The sequence below is a fragment of the Vipera berus genome, assembly GCF_964194415.1.
Source record: "Vipera berus genome assembly, chromosome: 2".
Lineage (NCBI taxonomy): Eukaryota > Metazoa > Chordata > Lepidosauria > Squamata > Viperidae > Vipera > Vipera berus.
The window spans coordinates 97,057,867-97,072,398 of NC_138203.1; the positions used below are offsets into that span (position 1 = coordinate 97,057,867).

A 14,532-nucleotide genomic window follows, 5' to 3' on the forward strand; every position below is an offset into this window, starting at 1 on the left:
CTTCTTTGGGCCACGCCCCTCCCACAGCTTCACTGTAAGTACGCTTTGGAGGTTCCATAACTTTCTGCTGGTCTTGCTCTTGCTCTTGTCTCGCTCGTCTTAAAGCGGCACGCGTCATCCTCTGCTCTCCAGCAGCAGCCGATGAAATTGTAACTTGATCCCCTCCAGCACCATTCTCCTCTGTCTGTCTACCTTCAGCATCTTGAGGCTTTCCCTCGCCATATCCCTTTGCAGCTTCCAGAAGTGATAGGGGGGTTGCTTTTAACACATTGCTGTAAAAATCACGTGCCTGAGTCACAGTAACCAGATGATGTCTTTTACCTTCGTGCATCACCACCATTCCAACTGGAATCTCCCATCTAAACTTAATATCACATTTCTTAAGTTCCTGTGCAAGGAATGCAAAATCTTTCCTTCTCCTTAAAATCTTTGGAGGAATCTCTTTTAAAACCAGGACTTCTTGCTCAGCAACCACAAATTTAGTATCGTAAGCAGCTTGAATAACTTCATCTCTAATTGCTCTCTTTGTAAAGTAGACCACCACATCTCTAGGTAGCTTCCTCTGTCTTGCAATCCATGAATTTATGTGAAAGATTTTATCCATACTTCCCTCAATTTCAGATGCTGGCTGGCCCAATACCGCTTCCAAAGCTTCAGAGATCAGCTGCTTTAAATCTTCTTTAGGATTCTCTTTTAAGCCCCTGATTCTAATAGCATACTGCATCTGATGGTACTGAACAAGGCTCAATTCTCCGTCCATTTTGTCCCTTATATTTTCATTCTCTAATACCTTTACTTCTAATATAGAGTTCTTTTGACTAAGATCCTCCACTTTTTCATCCAAACGTTGCACACATTCAGCCACACTTTCAATTGTAGACAAAATGTCTACCCTCATTGCACTAAACTTCTCTTCCATCTTCTCCTCCAATTTCTCCAATTTCTCCTCCAGCTTTTCCTCCAGCTTTTCCATCTTTTCATCCATCATATCTGACATTAATTGCGAATGCTTTTCAAAGGCATCTTGTAAATCCTTAAGCGTCAATGCCGGAGGAGGTGCAGGAGGAAGCAAAGCTTGCAACGAAGTCTGTTGCACCGGGGAAGCCCCCGCACTCCGAAGAGCTTTGGAAGTTTTAGCCGCCATCTTTTCCCACTTTCACTTGTTGCCCACTTTCACTTTAAAGCTATAAAATCCATTGAGCTAGAGAGTAAAGATAAAAGTCCACTTCACCTTGACCTCCTGTACTGCTCTGCCTGCACCTTGATACTCAAGAGTCTTTCCTTCTGGCAGGGGTGGTTGCTAACGCCTGGCTCTGCTCCAAAAATCACGGAGCAGAGACGCTGCGCAGCTCGGAGCTAACCCAGGCTTCGGGGGGGCTCGATCCTTCAGCCGCCCAAACTTTCAGCTCAGGCGGCCCCGGAGAGCTCAACCCCTACCTGGGGCCTCACCCCCTCCTCTTCTCCCGAGGAGGGGGCTTCAGATCCACCTAAACAGCTGATCGGCGCTGTTTTCGATGGAATAAACACAGCTGCGAAGCGGACAGCCCGGAGACGGCTGTCTTCGGCGTTGCGTCGCCACCGGAAGTCTATTGGTGTTATATTTTATATAAGCTGCTGTGTGTCTCTGTATAACAACATCTGGCAATAAACAACACGCAAGATGTGATGACAAGATTTACTTCTTCAAAATCTCTGGAAAGACAGGAGTTGCTATTTCTGTTTTCATCTTGATGGGTTACAATTTGACCTTAAATTTCACAATCTGTTGATTCACAAAATCTGTTCAGTGTTCTTTTGCTAGTAAGATTTTTCTGGATATAAGATTATTTGCTTGAACATTGGCTTTTTATGCAGTTATCCTGGAGTTGCTTTGTCTGAGCATTTTGTTCACCTCCTATCAGTAGTTTTCCGCTGTTTTATTTGTGAATGTTATGGAGTGATTTTTGAAAGTGTGGCTGAGTATTTTAAGGATGGAACCGTAGTTTTTCCACCCCCCTGTATGTCTCCCAATTTCCACTGTTTAGGGAAACCTGCATGAAATAGTTTGCTATCTATCATGTGGTGATATCATTCCATCAACCTAAAGGTTCGGCAGCCCACCTAATTGTCAGACTGTAATAGATTCAGAAATAGTCTCCTTTGGATTAGAAAAGAACAAACAGAAAGCATATGGGTTCAAAAGCTATCCTTGGCAGAAGCTGCCAACATTGCCTAGCAGGATTTTTCAACATTTCACTTTGGTTTCTGAACTTGACATGGCAAGGCCAAGGACTGAACACTGACTGAATGTTGACTGGTCTACATGTAGGCTATCACTGGGCTTTTTCTTTATTCTTAGTGCTGGAGCAGAAGTCAGAGCTATTAAAGTATATCTTGCTTAAGAATACTTTGTTGAGAAAATCACAATTAACTGGGTTCACCATCACAGTAAACACATGTGCACGTACATTATGAATTGACACAGAATGTTAGCACCCGTGGCTAAATAAGATTCCAGCTGTCTACTTTTCCTGGATCTGCCTGTCCTATGCTTACCAAGATGAGCAAGCTCTGATTTTTGAGACAGAAGAATAAGATGTGCTACCAGAGGGAGGAAAGCTACAAACAAAGGATGCTGGTCCATTTGAATAATACTATGGGGAGAAGATAGCTAGTTCTGATATAATAGTTAAGGATTCAAGTTCCAGATAATTATGGATCCCATTGTGGATTTCGTCTCAGTCATTATCTCTCGGCCCATCCTATTTCATTTTGGTCATGAGCACAGCATTAGGTTAAAATGGGGCTGGATTCCTAGCATACATTTAGATCAAACCAAGCTAACCATGTTATGGCTTAGCCTGAGCAGTGTGGAAACCCAGACATTAAATCCTTAATTTGTCATAGATGACTGAAGATGCTTGGCAACATATTAATTCTTGGTGTCTTAAGTTGCTAGTTTAGAGACAGAGAACAGGAACTTGCTTAAGTTAAAGCCTAGCCATTAAGAAGTTGGAAAAAAGCACTAATTCCGGTGACAGAATAAAACTGTTGTCCATTGCCATATTATTTCAGAATCTGCATCTCCAGATCAACAGGTTGGGAATTGCTGGGATAAAGCCACCTCCAACAATAAAACAAAGAGAATCTGAACTTACAGGAAACAGAGTTTGTTTCTTAATTCTGGTTCATAAATCTGCCCACTCTTATTTTTATGCTTTTCTAGGCAGTACCAAGGTCAGTTTTGAAATGGAGGAACCACTGCCTCCCTTCTCTCCATCCATTAAAAAAATAGCAGTAAAAAGATAGACAGATGGAACCTGCAGCCAGAGATGAGCAACCTGAGGTCAAATAACCTATTAGCTGCTGCCAGAAAAGATGCCAACATCACTTAGTGTTACAGAAATTCATAGTGAAATTGACAGGATCCAACTAATGGGCATTAACATGAGAGATTAGAAATGAGTATTGGAAGCCTGGCTAAGGCACCATGAAATGACAGGAAAAGGAAGGCAGGCAGAATGCAATGACTGGTTTTGAATGAAATTAGTTGAATCCAAGTGAGGTTTACAGCAAAACGTTGCAGATGGAAGGCATCCAGTTCAGGCCTCCTCGTTTCAATTTCATTCTCCTCTTCCACTGATCTTCTTGATGTTATCAACATTTTGTGACCTTTAAGCTATTCTTAACCTTCAGTATTTAAGTGCTCTCTCTCCTACCCCGTTTCCCTTTTTTATTGCTTGTATACTTTAGGATTCAGCAAAATCTGCAAAAGTTCTTTTTCTGTAAATGTTTACCATCATCATATCTGGACACTTTCCAAGAATGAATTACATTTGATTTTGCCTTGACATGTATCAGGCCAAACTTTCCTGGTTGATGTAGAATATGATGTTGCATTTATAAGAATATATAACAGATACCAATAAATGAGAATATTTCTAGCTCAGGGTTGAAATAAGGAGTCCTTGGTGCTCTCTGAGCTTGTTTTGTTGCAGACATTTCAGTTCTCAGCTGCAGAGGCCTTTCCTGATGGCCCCTGATGGTGAAATGGAGGCCGGGGCAATGTGTGCAAGTAGCGGCGAGTGGCCGCAGAAGTGGACTGTTGGTGCCACCGCCGCAAGGTATGACCATGGAAAAGACACCTCCCAAAAAAGGACCTGGTACCTGTTTTGGAGGCAAAAATAAAAATAAGACCAGGTCTTATTTTCAGGGAAACATAGTACTTTGGGTAACGAAACATCTGCAGAAAATAACTAAGCCCAGAGAGCACCAAGGACCCCACATAGCAAATAGAAATAGGAAAGCAACTACAATACACTTTCCAATTTCAAATTCCTGAGGTTGTTTGGGAATCTTATGTGTTCATCTGTTGGAAACAAAAGGGAGTAACTAGGCTTATGAAACCATATTTCCAGTGGAAAAAAAGGTAAGAATTGGGGGTGGCGGGAATGAGAAAAAAAGGAGATATTAAGAGAACAAGAGTTACTGAAGTCCTTTTAAGAGCTGCCGAGCTGCAGTTCCCAGCATCTTTCACCATATGGGCATCTCAAAATCCTGATCCTTCTGTATGTCACCAGATACAAAAGGAGGCTTCAATTCCAGGACCCCTCCCTCCATCTTGCAAATTTTGACACTGCTGCCTTCCCATCAGCTTGCCGTGATTATCTGGAATTATAACCTTCTAGATGTTGGTTGAGTTCCCTGTTCCCTACTCTCTGGAGTAGCAAAATAAACCCTTGAGGTATAGAATTGTCTTTTTACAATTTCAGTTTGATTAACTCCTGACATTGTCTTCGCCTTTGTCTGTAAGTGAGGTGCCATCAGTGCCACCACTGAATACCTTTCGTCCACTTACGAGTTAAGAAAAAGACCTGGGTCAGTCTTCTAGGCCAGTATTTCTCAACTTTGGCAAGACATACTAGCTGGGGAATTCTGGGAGTCAAAGTCCACACAAAGTTGCCAATGTTAAAAAACATTGGTCTACGTAGTTTGTCCTGTTGAAAAGGAGGACATTATAATCTGTTTCTCTCAAGCTTTTGGCGAACTTTTAGGAGGAAAGACTGGAGGATGAACAATCTGAATGGTCACCATTAGGATTTGTTTATTCTTTCTTTACAATTCATAGCTGAAGGTGTGCACCAACTTAACTGAAGCTTTGTGTTTTGATTAGTCTGGGACTACAAGTAATTTTAAAAGAATGAGATGCTGTAGATAGATTTCCCTTCTAGTAATCTAAAATGGACACTTTCACTATATGTTGTGGTAAACTGTTTCAAAAATATACTGTACATCGCAGTATGTAGGCATGCTGACTGAGTAATTCTGGGAGTTGAATTCCACAAAAGGGCCAAGTTTGAAGAGCCCTGATGTAGATGCTTTGATCTTAGAATTTATCACTATATCCACCTTCTTTAGAAGATCTCCAATATTTATATTAGAAAGCAACAGGAAGAACATCTCCTTACTGAGAGTTGAACTTTGCTTATGTTTAGCATGTATTCCCTTCCTTGCCTTTTCTAAATTCTAAAGGGACGCGGTGGCTCAGTGGGTTAGGACACTGAGCTCGTCAATCAGATGATCGGCAGTTTGGCGGGTCGAATCCCGAGTGCCGCATAACAGGGTGAGCACCTGTTACTCGTCCCAGCTTCTGCCAACCTAGCAGTTCAAAAGCACGTAAAAATGCAAGTAGAAAAATAGGGACCACTATGGTGGGAAGGTAACAGAGCTCTGTGCACCTTTGGCATCTAGTCATGCTGGCCACATGACCACAGAGACGTCCTCGGACAAGTGCTGGCTCTTCGGCTTTGAAACAGAGATGTGCACCAGCCCCAAGAGTTGGATACGACTATCACGCATGTGCGGGGGAACCTTTACCTTTACCTTTAGCATGTATTCCCTTCCTTGCCTTTGCTAAATTCTGAAACTACAAACCTTGCCCAGGTCTTGAGGTAGGAGTGGGTCCAGAGGCAGTCGCTCTTCATTGAGAAACAGGTGTGAAATAATCAAAACCAGGTAGGCACATGTATGAGCTGGAAGGGTGTGCACAACGTTTCCAGTTCAAAATGGGATGGCCTGACCATTCTGGAAAGGCTCCAAGCTTGCAATGTTCTATTCTGAGCTCAAATAGGAATTCTAAACTTCGGCAAGGCAGATTTTGAGCTCAGAATACTTTCAGACTGATCAGAACAGAAGAAGATGGGAACAGCTGTTTTTAACTCAACATGTTTATCATGCCAGTAATGAACAAGGGTTTTGATTTTTCCGATGCAAGATTACAGTGTGATTTTATTAAAGGGCAGCACCTGGGGTCCTCCTACTATAGAAAGAACCAACCCTGTGAGAATGTGACTGGACTACAAGAAGAAAAGAGCCACCTACTCTTTATAACTATGAAAACGAAAAGCTGTATTTGATTTTTTTTTAAAAAAAGTGACTGAAACATGGCCATTTCAAAGCAAAAGACTTTGATTCAGTACATTATGAGCAAAACAGTCACACTGATTATCCACAATTGTTTTACAAGGTATGACCTTAAAACAATGCTCGATTTATGTACGTACACATTTATACATTTTTTTCATTAGAACTATTACCAAAAGTACTTGGACCACAGTGAAAATAAACCAACAAAAATCTCTATTCCCCCCCCTCCACCTCTTTATCCAAACTGTTAACGCCATCCAAACCCCCCATGCACACGAACAGCAAAACAGACAATTTAAAACACAAAAATGTGGTTTTTTTAAAAAAAAATCATGGAATGAGCAGGATCTTCATTCACTGTTCTTCAGTTCCATAATATACAGTACATTCACCAAGAGAGTAGGAAAAAAAAAGTAATGTCCACAACACGTGTAAGTTCTCTTTTTTAAAATTTAAAAAATAATGGAAATGCATCCTTCATAAAAAAACAGTTCCATCAATAATTTTAACACTTTATTCTGAGGTTTCAGGTGCAAAAGCCATCCAAGGTTCACAAGAAGATGCAGAAACCAGACTTTCCCTTGCTCCCCAAGTGAGGCTGCCGGACCTAATTTTTATTGCTCTAGGCTTGATTCCTCCTCCCCCCCCCGCCCTCTTTAGCCCGCTTTTTAAAAATCTCATTGCTCAAACCTTTTCAGTTACCTTTTTGGGTTATGCTCAAATCTGGACTGGAGGATTAAATTCTAGAGCAATGCTTCTCAATCTTGGTGACTTTAAGATGGGCGGACTTCAGCTCCCAGAATTCCCCACTCAACTATCCTAAAGTCGCCAAGGTTGTAAAACTCTACTCTAGAGGAAATATTTGCAATTTGTATTATAGGGGAGGAAAAAAGAGGAAAATGTTATTTTGATTGCTAATTGAGCAACATATTTATCATAGTTGTACCTAAAATATAATTGGCTAAAGGAGAATGCAATAAACCACTGATTGAGGGCGTGAAAAAAGAATCAAGCACCACTGATTTAGGGATTCATATTTTCACAGGGTATTCCTAGCAATGCTTCCATGGTTACGTGAGACCACAAAAGCATCTCTATGCCATAAAAAGAAAATACTATTATTGTGTGAGAAAGCAACATTCCCCTGCCCCCCCCCACCCCAGAGGAAGACTTCTGTAGAATTGCTGCAATAAATCTGTCAAATAATGTGCTGTGTACTGGTGCCTTTCACAACAGTGAAATGTCTTCTTAAAAAAAATAGGGGGAAAAAGTAAAGAATGGAATTTCTAAAGCGGTTAGCAGAACCAGCCAACCAGTATTATTTTTCTGAACACTTAAAATCCTCTTTGGGGGATAGCATGGTTTCGATTGATTTCAATGGAGGCTAGAGGGTAGAAAAAAACAACCCAACAAAGACAGGCCTACGGACTTATCCATTAACTTGAATGAAAAGAGCAGCTTTGACATTCCAACCGGAACCCTTCGGCCAAAATGCTAAAATTCCAACTGAGTGAGACCTCGGCATGTTCACAGCCGACAATCCGCTAAACCTCCTCTCAAACTGGAACAGTTCCCCCTGCTACGGCGTAATAATATCAGATACAAACCCGTGAAAGGTGTACCATGGCTCAGTGGAAGAGCACATGCGTACTCTGTAAAAAGTCCCAGCTACGGGTCTCACAATCCCCATGGAACAGTTGAGGACGAACTGAAATCCTACGAAATTGATTTTTGAGCAAAAAGATATTACGTATGAACAGCTTCCTATGTTTCTAAGCTCAGTCTCCCGTTAAGCAGGGATCGTGCAAGTCATGGGAAATCAGACAAGACTGAAAAGTCCCCAAACTGCTGCCACTGAGAGTAGGCAACAGGTGAAATGGGCTACCAAAATTGAGTTGGTGTAAGCTAGATTTCTTACGTTGCCCTTAAAATACCCACAGCATGTATATATCCCGTATAAATCAGAGGAGGCAACCGTAGTATAGTAGCTGCATTTAAGATTGCATCAAAGAAACAAAATTGGTTTTAGAGAGCAAGCAATAATCCGGGGGGGAAAAAATCTTACAACTCACCTAAAATTTATATCTGTACCAGCTCCAAAGATGATGCTGATTATCCAGTTCCCAAAGCTAGAGCATTGATCAAGGAGCTGGCACAGATGTACTTTCATCCCTCTTACAGTATAATAGATTTACCGGTGTATGTATGTATGTATGTGTGTGTGTGTGTGTGTGTGTGTGTGTGTGTGTGTATGCATACACACACACACACACACACACACACACACATGTAGTGGTGAAACGTTACCCCTGGTTACCAGACTATTAGATGAGTGCAGGTTGAAATTGCTTGGAGTATATATTTTTTTTTAAAAATCACCAGGCTTTTGTTTCCAGGCACCTACTGTTTTAATACAATATTATAATTCACCAGAGAGGGAAAAGATAATCAAAGAAAGCCCCACTACCATCCAAATTAAAGCTGGCTTACACTTACATCTATGCAAGGTTTCTATCTCAACTATTAACTCAGATACCTTTCTTGAAATGTAGACTACAAATTATTCTAGGCAAAGCCATGGCTTTTTTCCCCTCTTACGTTTTATGGTAAAGTACCACCCATATTGACAGACCTAGAGCAAATGGTTATTTCAAATATCTAGAATGTGGTCTCTCTCTGAAGATCACAGCAGCCTAATTTCCATTTAAAGGACTAATTTGCAAGGCGACTTAGAGCAGTAAGTTATGTGATCTGTACTCTCTTCATACAGCTTGAATACTTGCCCTCTAGAAAGATATGCAGTAGAACCTGTCTATAGGCAAACCACTTTACCACTTTGTGGTCAGAAGGAGAGGTCACCCAAAATGGTCCTGGAAGAGTCGTGAAAGCTAAAGTTTTAGCTGGAGTGGATTATGCTGAGAAGTTTGCAGTTCTCACTCTTAATGGCACATCTTAAACATATCGGACGTTCCACTGAATGGGTCACACCTAAGCTCAACGTGGCTTAGAGCTAAGTGTCACTCAATAGCTTTTTTTTAAATTTTAGTTAGTTACTCCTGACTGAGTTTCAGAGGGGGAGAAAGAAAGTAGAATGTCCTTCCATTCTTTCCAGTACAGTCCTGAAACCTTAAATTGGGTCCCTTCCCTGAATACAATACCTACATCCATATAGATTTCCCTCCTATATCACTGGTATCTGTCCATTAAAAGAATTCCCAGGAGGATATGGTTTTACTATATTTTATGGTAGGGGATGACCTGGGCATAGATGTGTATTTTAACTGGCAAGCCATTCACACACAGATAAAAACTAAAGTTTCTTCCAACAAGGGAGGGCAAAACAGCAGCAAAACATCCCACATAGGTTTCTTATGAAAGGCTTCAAAAGGGATGGAAAACCCTTTGAATCTAGTGCAAAACTCTGTGGTTATGACTAAGTATCCAATGAGGTTTGACCAAAAAAATCCTGGATACTACGAGTACATTAGCCAGTAGATTAATTTGCAGTGCTGACTGTATAAAATGTGTCACCAGTGTACAGCAGAGTTCACAGGGCTTCAGATCCTTTTTCTAGATTGATTCTAGTAGAGATCCAGACTAGCAATTAAGGGGCGGGCAGGTGTTCTCGACTCCCAGTAGACCCGTCTTTGTGTTTTAGGAATGGCCAAGACTGTACACAATTAACAGCATGAGAGATTCCAAGAATAAGAGACAGCTTGTTCTCTATAATCTAGCAATTACTTAGAGGAATTGCATTACCTCCTTTCAACCATTTTTCTCCCAAGAAATCAAGGTGGGGTTTTTGGAACACCAAACCAGGATAACTGTAACGTTGATCTGTTAATACACCAATTTCTCTCAAATTGGAATATTCTCAGTAAAGCAGTGAAATAACTATTTGGAGAGGGAAAAAAACCTTAACTATCTGCCTTTCTTTAAAAATAGCTGCACCAAGTGTTTCCTGTTATTAAAGATTAAGTTGCAAGCAGGTCTATTTTAGAGACCTAAAAGAATTTACAAGAGGGCTTTGTTTTACTCTAATTCTGCACTTTATCTTAGTTTTTATGGATTTACAGAAACTTCCCAATGGGTTGGATGCTCTAAATATTGCTAAACTACAACTTTCACCAGCCTTAGCTAACATAGCCAATGGGGCAAGATGTTTCAAAACTATAATACAACCACACAAAAAGAGCCATATTTCCGCTGCCCCTGCCTTATACATTAGGGTCTTCAGCTTAATATGATCATGTCTAAAAGCCCACTTTAGCAAGCCAACTGCATTTTCTTCAGGGGGAAAAAGGGTTTCAAGTAGTTGTGAGAATTTCAAAACTTTTCCACACTTTCTTGCTTTGACTTTGTACATCTTTCTCAGGTTGACACCAACATGGAGGTTTAGTTTTGTTTTTTTAAATAGGGCCTTTCATCTACACACTTCTGCCCTTCTTTTCCCCCCAAATACGAGTTGGTTCTCTAAGGCTGGGAAAAAGACGTAGCACTTTAAATTAAATTTGTTCAGGAGTTGCTCACAAATAAAGCAGCCCTTCAGTTGATTATGCCAAGCTTCAGCTCAGCGGTCACCCAACCACACAAAACAAACCATAATACCATAAAACAGTGAATAAATCTGAATGGCAAACTAGATTCTCTATTGGGAGCTACTAATGCTGCTCGGAGACCAAATCTTGATTGAGCATGCTGCTAATCTGATACAACATCGAACTATATTACACTATTCAGTCAAGTTATGCCCCAAAGTGATTTTTTCCCTCCAGTTTTAGAACTAAGTGTTCTAAAGGGCACGTCAAATAGAGGGGTTGTCTCTAAAATAATATCTATCTATCCATCCATCCATCCATCTAATTATACATATTAATAGTCTTGAAGATCATACATATCCATATGTGCAAACCTCCAGACTCTGCAAACTTTAGAAATAATGAACAAAAGTCAGCAATGGCTAGCCAAAGTATGCATCCTCCTTCAAAATGGCCATTAAAGATGCAACATTTATGCAATTTAATCAAATGCAAACCAAAACTGTAACCGACTGAACTTCTGCTTCCATCTGTGCATGTGTCAACCTGCCGGCAAGTTGCGTGTCGATCGTCCAGTGCAAGCAAGAGGGAGAACTCACACGCACTCTTTCTGGTTGAACACCTTATCCTAAACTGTCTTGCCTCCAAGAATATTATAACAAATAAGGCAAGCGCACACAGGCCTTGAGCTCTGCTTCTTTTGTTTAGTTTACAAGTTTGTTTGTTTTTTAAAGGAAGTAGTACAAACCCAAGATTTACCCAAGCCAACTTCTTTCTTCAATTGGAAGTGTTTTGGCTAAGCAATTGTTGATGCAGTGTAAGGAACACAGGTGTTGTCAGAAAACTATTTTAATTATTTACAGAATGATCATTGGAAGGATTACATAAAATACAGAAGAAAAATGTACACCTCTAACCGAGAAAAAATGATGTTGAGTGATCTCACAGACTATAGGGTAACAAAAGCACTTAAATAAGGCAAAAAGGGGACAAAGGGGGGGGGAAGATATCACAAAGACTACATGGGAAATAAAACAAAAATGCAAATTGAGGTTTTGTGTTTTTCAAATGGAAAATTAAAAAAAAAAGATTCAAAACAGATGACGTTCCCACTAGCAAAATTTTGCTCACGCCAGCAGCCATTATTAGAATTACTGGTGCATTCAACCTTCTCTAACATAGCCTGAAACTTGCCACTTCCACAACACAAACTTCTCAGCACTGATGGGAATGCCATCTTTGCGAAGTTTCACATTTTATCGCCTACAATACACACTGTGTTGCTGCGTGTACAGTTTAAAATTGTGCAAGACCAGGGAAAGTTGTTTTGCCCCCACTCCTCCAACTTAGGAGGTTGCATGCAGCTCTCGAGATTCAGTTTTGCTGCCAGTGCATTTTTGAAATCAACTCCCTTGCAAGAGGGAGTTTCTTAAAAAAGGGATTTTGAGCCTTGGTTTTCAAATTCTGACCACGCATCGTTCAGCTCCATGAAGATCATTTTGGCATAGTGCTCATAAGGTTGCCCCGTAGCCTGTAAACACACAAACAAACAAAACACTGAATCGCAATGCAACTGTCCAACTGTAAAAGGTTAACTTGCATCACAAGCAATAATTAGCTTTACTTCTGGAGTTAAGAAGAAACCCATGGGAATATTACTATCTGAACACTGCTCCTATATTCACAATTCTTTTTATTTTATTTTTTCAAAAAGGATGAGTGCACTGAATGAGCTCTGAACTGGGTTTTTTCTCAGTGGGACATCATCACCCAATTGCCCACGAGAGAAGAACAAGAATGGTTTTGAGCTCAGATATCAATATGGAACCACATGCCACTTAGCACAACTACTGTACCTGAATGAATTCCCCTTTCTGTTCCAGAAACAGTCAACATGTATACCTTGACTTACAACCCTTTGAAGTTCTGACAGACCCTCACCCAAATTACTTATGATCCAGTTCTGATGTTCTGACAGCTGCCTTGTCCCTCCCTCCCCCCATTATGTGACTGCATTTTGGGCACTTGGCAACTAGCTTACCCAGTGGTGGGACTCAGATACGTGAACAACCGGTTTCCTGTGTGGATGCCGCTTCCGGGAAGTCCGTTCTAGGCCTGGGCAACAAAAAATTAGCTACCGGTTCTGCCTAACTGGTGCGAACCGGCTGAATCCCACCACTGAGCTCACCTATATGGCGTTTTTGCCAAAAAAAAAACCACCAACCCCATCATTCACATCTGGTTGGGAAACTTGGAATGGGCAGGTTCCATTAAGGTTAAGTCAAGGGCTACCTATAGTCAAGAAACTTTGCTCCCTGAAGCAATCACCACAAGACAGGTGACAGCAACTTGCCTACCTTTGTGCACAATTCCATAAACTAGGAAGATCTGATGAAGCACCTTCCATGATCCACTACGATTTTTGTTTCTTGGGGGAAGCAAAGTATGCTTGTTTTTAAATACTTGTACGCCCAAAGCAATGACAGTTATAGCAGCAGAGAGCAGCATGCAGTGTAACTTTTGACAACAGCAGTTGGGGGGCAGCGGGGGGGGGGGGAGGGAGGGGGAGGGTTAATCATAATTCAAAAACAAGTCATTAGCATCTTTTTTTTTTAAAATGGCCGTTAAACAACCGGTTGCAAGTTAAGGTCTACCTGTAATTAGCAATCGTGTGAACGACGTTACACTATCCGCGTGTGAGTATTTGCCAGACACTCACCTTATCTGGATGAACGACAAGCGCTGCTTTTCTATAGTACTTTTTCACCTGGTCGGGGGTAACCAGGTCTGCCATCCCAACTGGCTTCCACTTGGTTTCACCTTCCCAAAGCACAGTGTGAAGAGTAGATAGTAAAGCTCTTATATTCCTCTCTTTTCCATCAACCCACTCTAGAAGCTGGCAAAGGAAAGGGGAAGGAGGGAAATTCACCTAAGCCAAATGCTGCACGTTTAATGGACCTAATTTTCCTTGTATTGTCACACATAGCAATACTGATTACCTAACGGCATCATATGCAATGATTTAATACTCTCTTTCTAATAGCCACCGACCTACTTTACTGTTGATGAGTTCACAACTGCTTCCGCTTAGCTATTATAGCACCGGGCTAATCTCCGCTTAACCTCACCACTTTTTAATATACAGAAGCTTTTACACATCTGTGTTTCCTGTCGATGCACCTATTGGCTGAACCCCACCTGTGCCAATCCTAGACCTGTTACATCCCCCAGTCCAGGGGTAGGCAACCTTGGCTCTTTTATGACTCGTGGACTTCAACTCCCAGAATTCCTGAGCCAGCCATGCTGAGGGAAAAGGGAGAGGTTTCCAAGCTGAGCCATGCTGGCTCAGGAATTCTGGGAGTTGAAGTCCACGAGTCATAAAAGACCAGTCCCTTTTCTCACAATGGATATTGCTTACACTGATAGAGGTGCTTTTCAGGATCTTTCCTGGCTCTGCTATTTGACTTCCCTTTAAGGAAGATGCTAAAGGCAGAATCTGAGATCTTTTTCTTATGCCCACTAAGACATCCACCCTCCTTCCTATTGCACTTTATTCCTCCTATGTTGCAAATTCTTCTGCACGTTTTAC

General features: G+C 41.2%; 1 protein-coding gene across 3 annotated transcripts in view; it reads right to left on the reverse strand.

Moving 5' to 3' along the window:
• Positions 1-11,774: 11,774 nt before the first annotated feature.
• GAK (cyclin G associated kinase) overlaps positions 11,775-14,532 on the reverse strand; it is an 85,770-nt gene continuing 83,012 nt past the window's right edge. For all 3 annotated transcript variants that reach the window (XM_081317531.1, XM_081317530.1, XM_081317529.1), the window contains 2 exons: positions 13,663-13,839; positions 11,775-12,474 (listed from right to left, as the gene is read on the reverse strand). In XM_081317531.1, the coding sequence (XP_081173657.1) occupies positions 12,373-12,474; positions 13,663-13,839 (279 nt within the window). In that variant the 3' untranslated portion in view covers positions 11,775-12,372. The remainder of the gene's footprint in view (positions 12,475-13,662; positions 13,840-14,532) is intronic.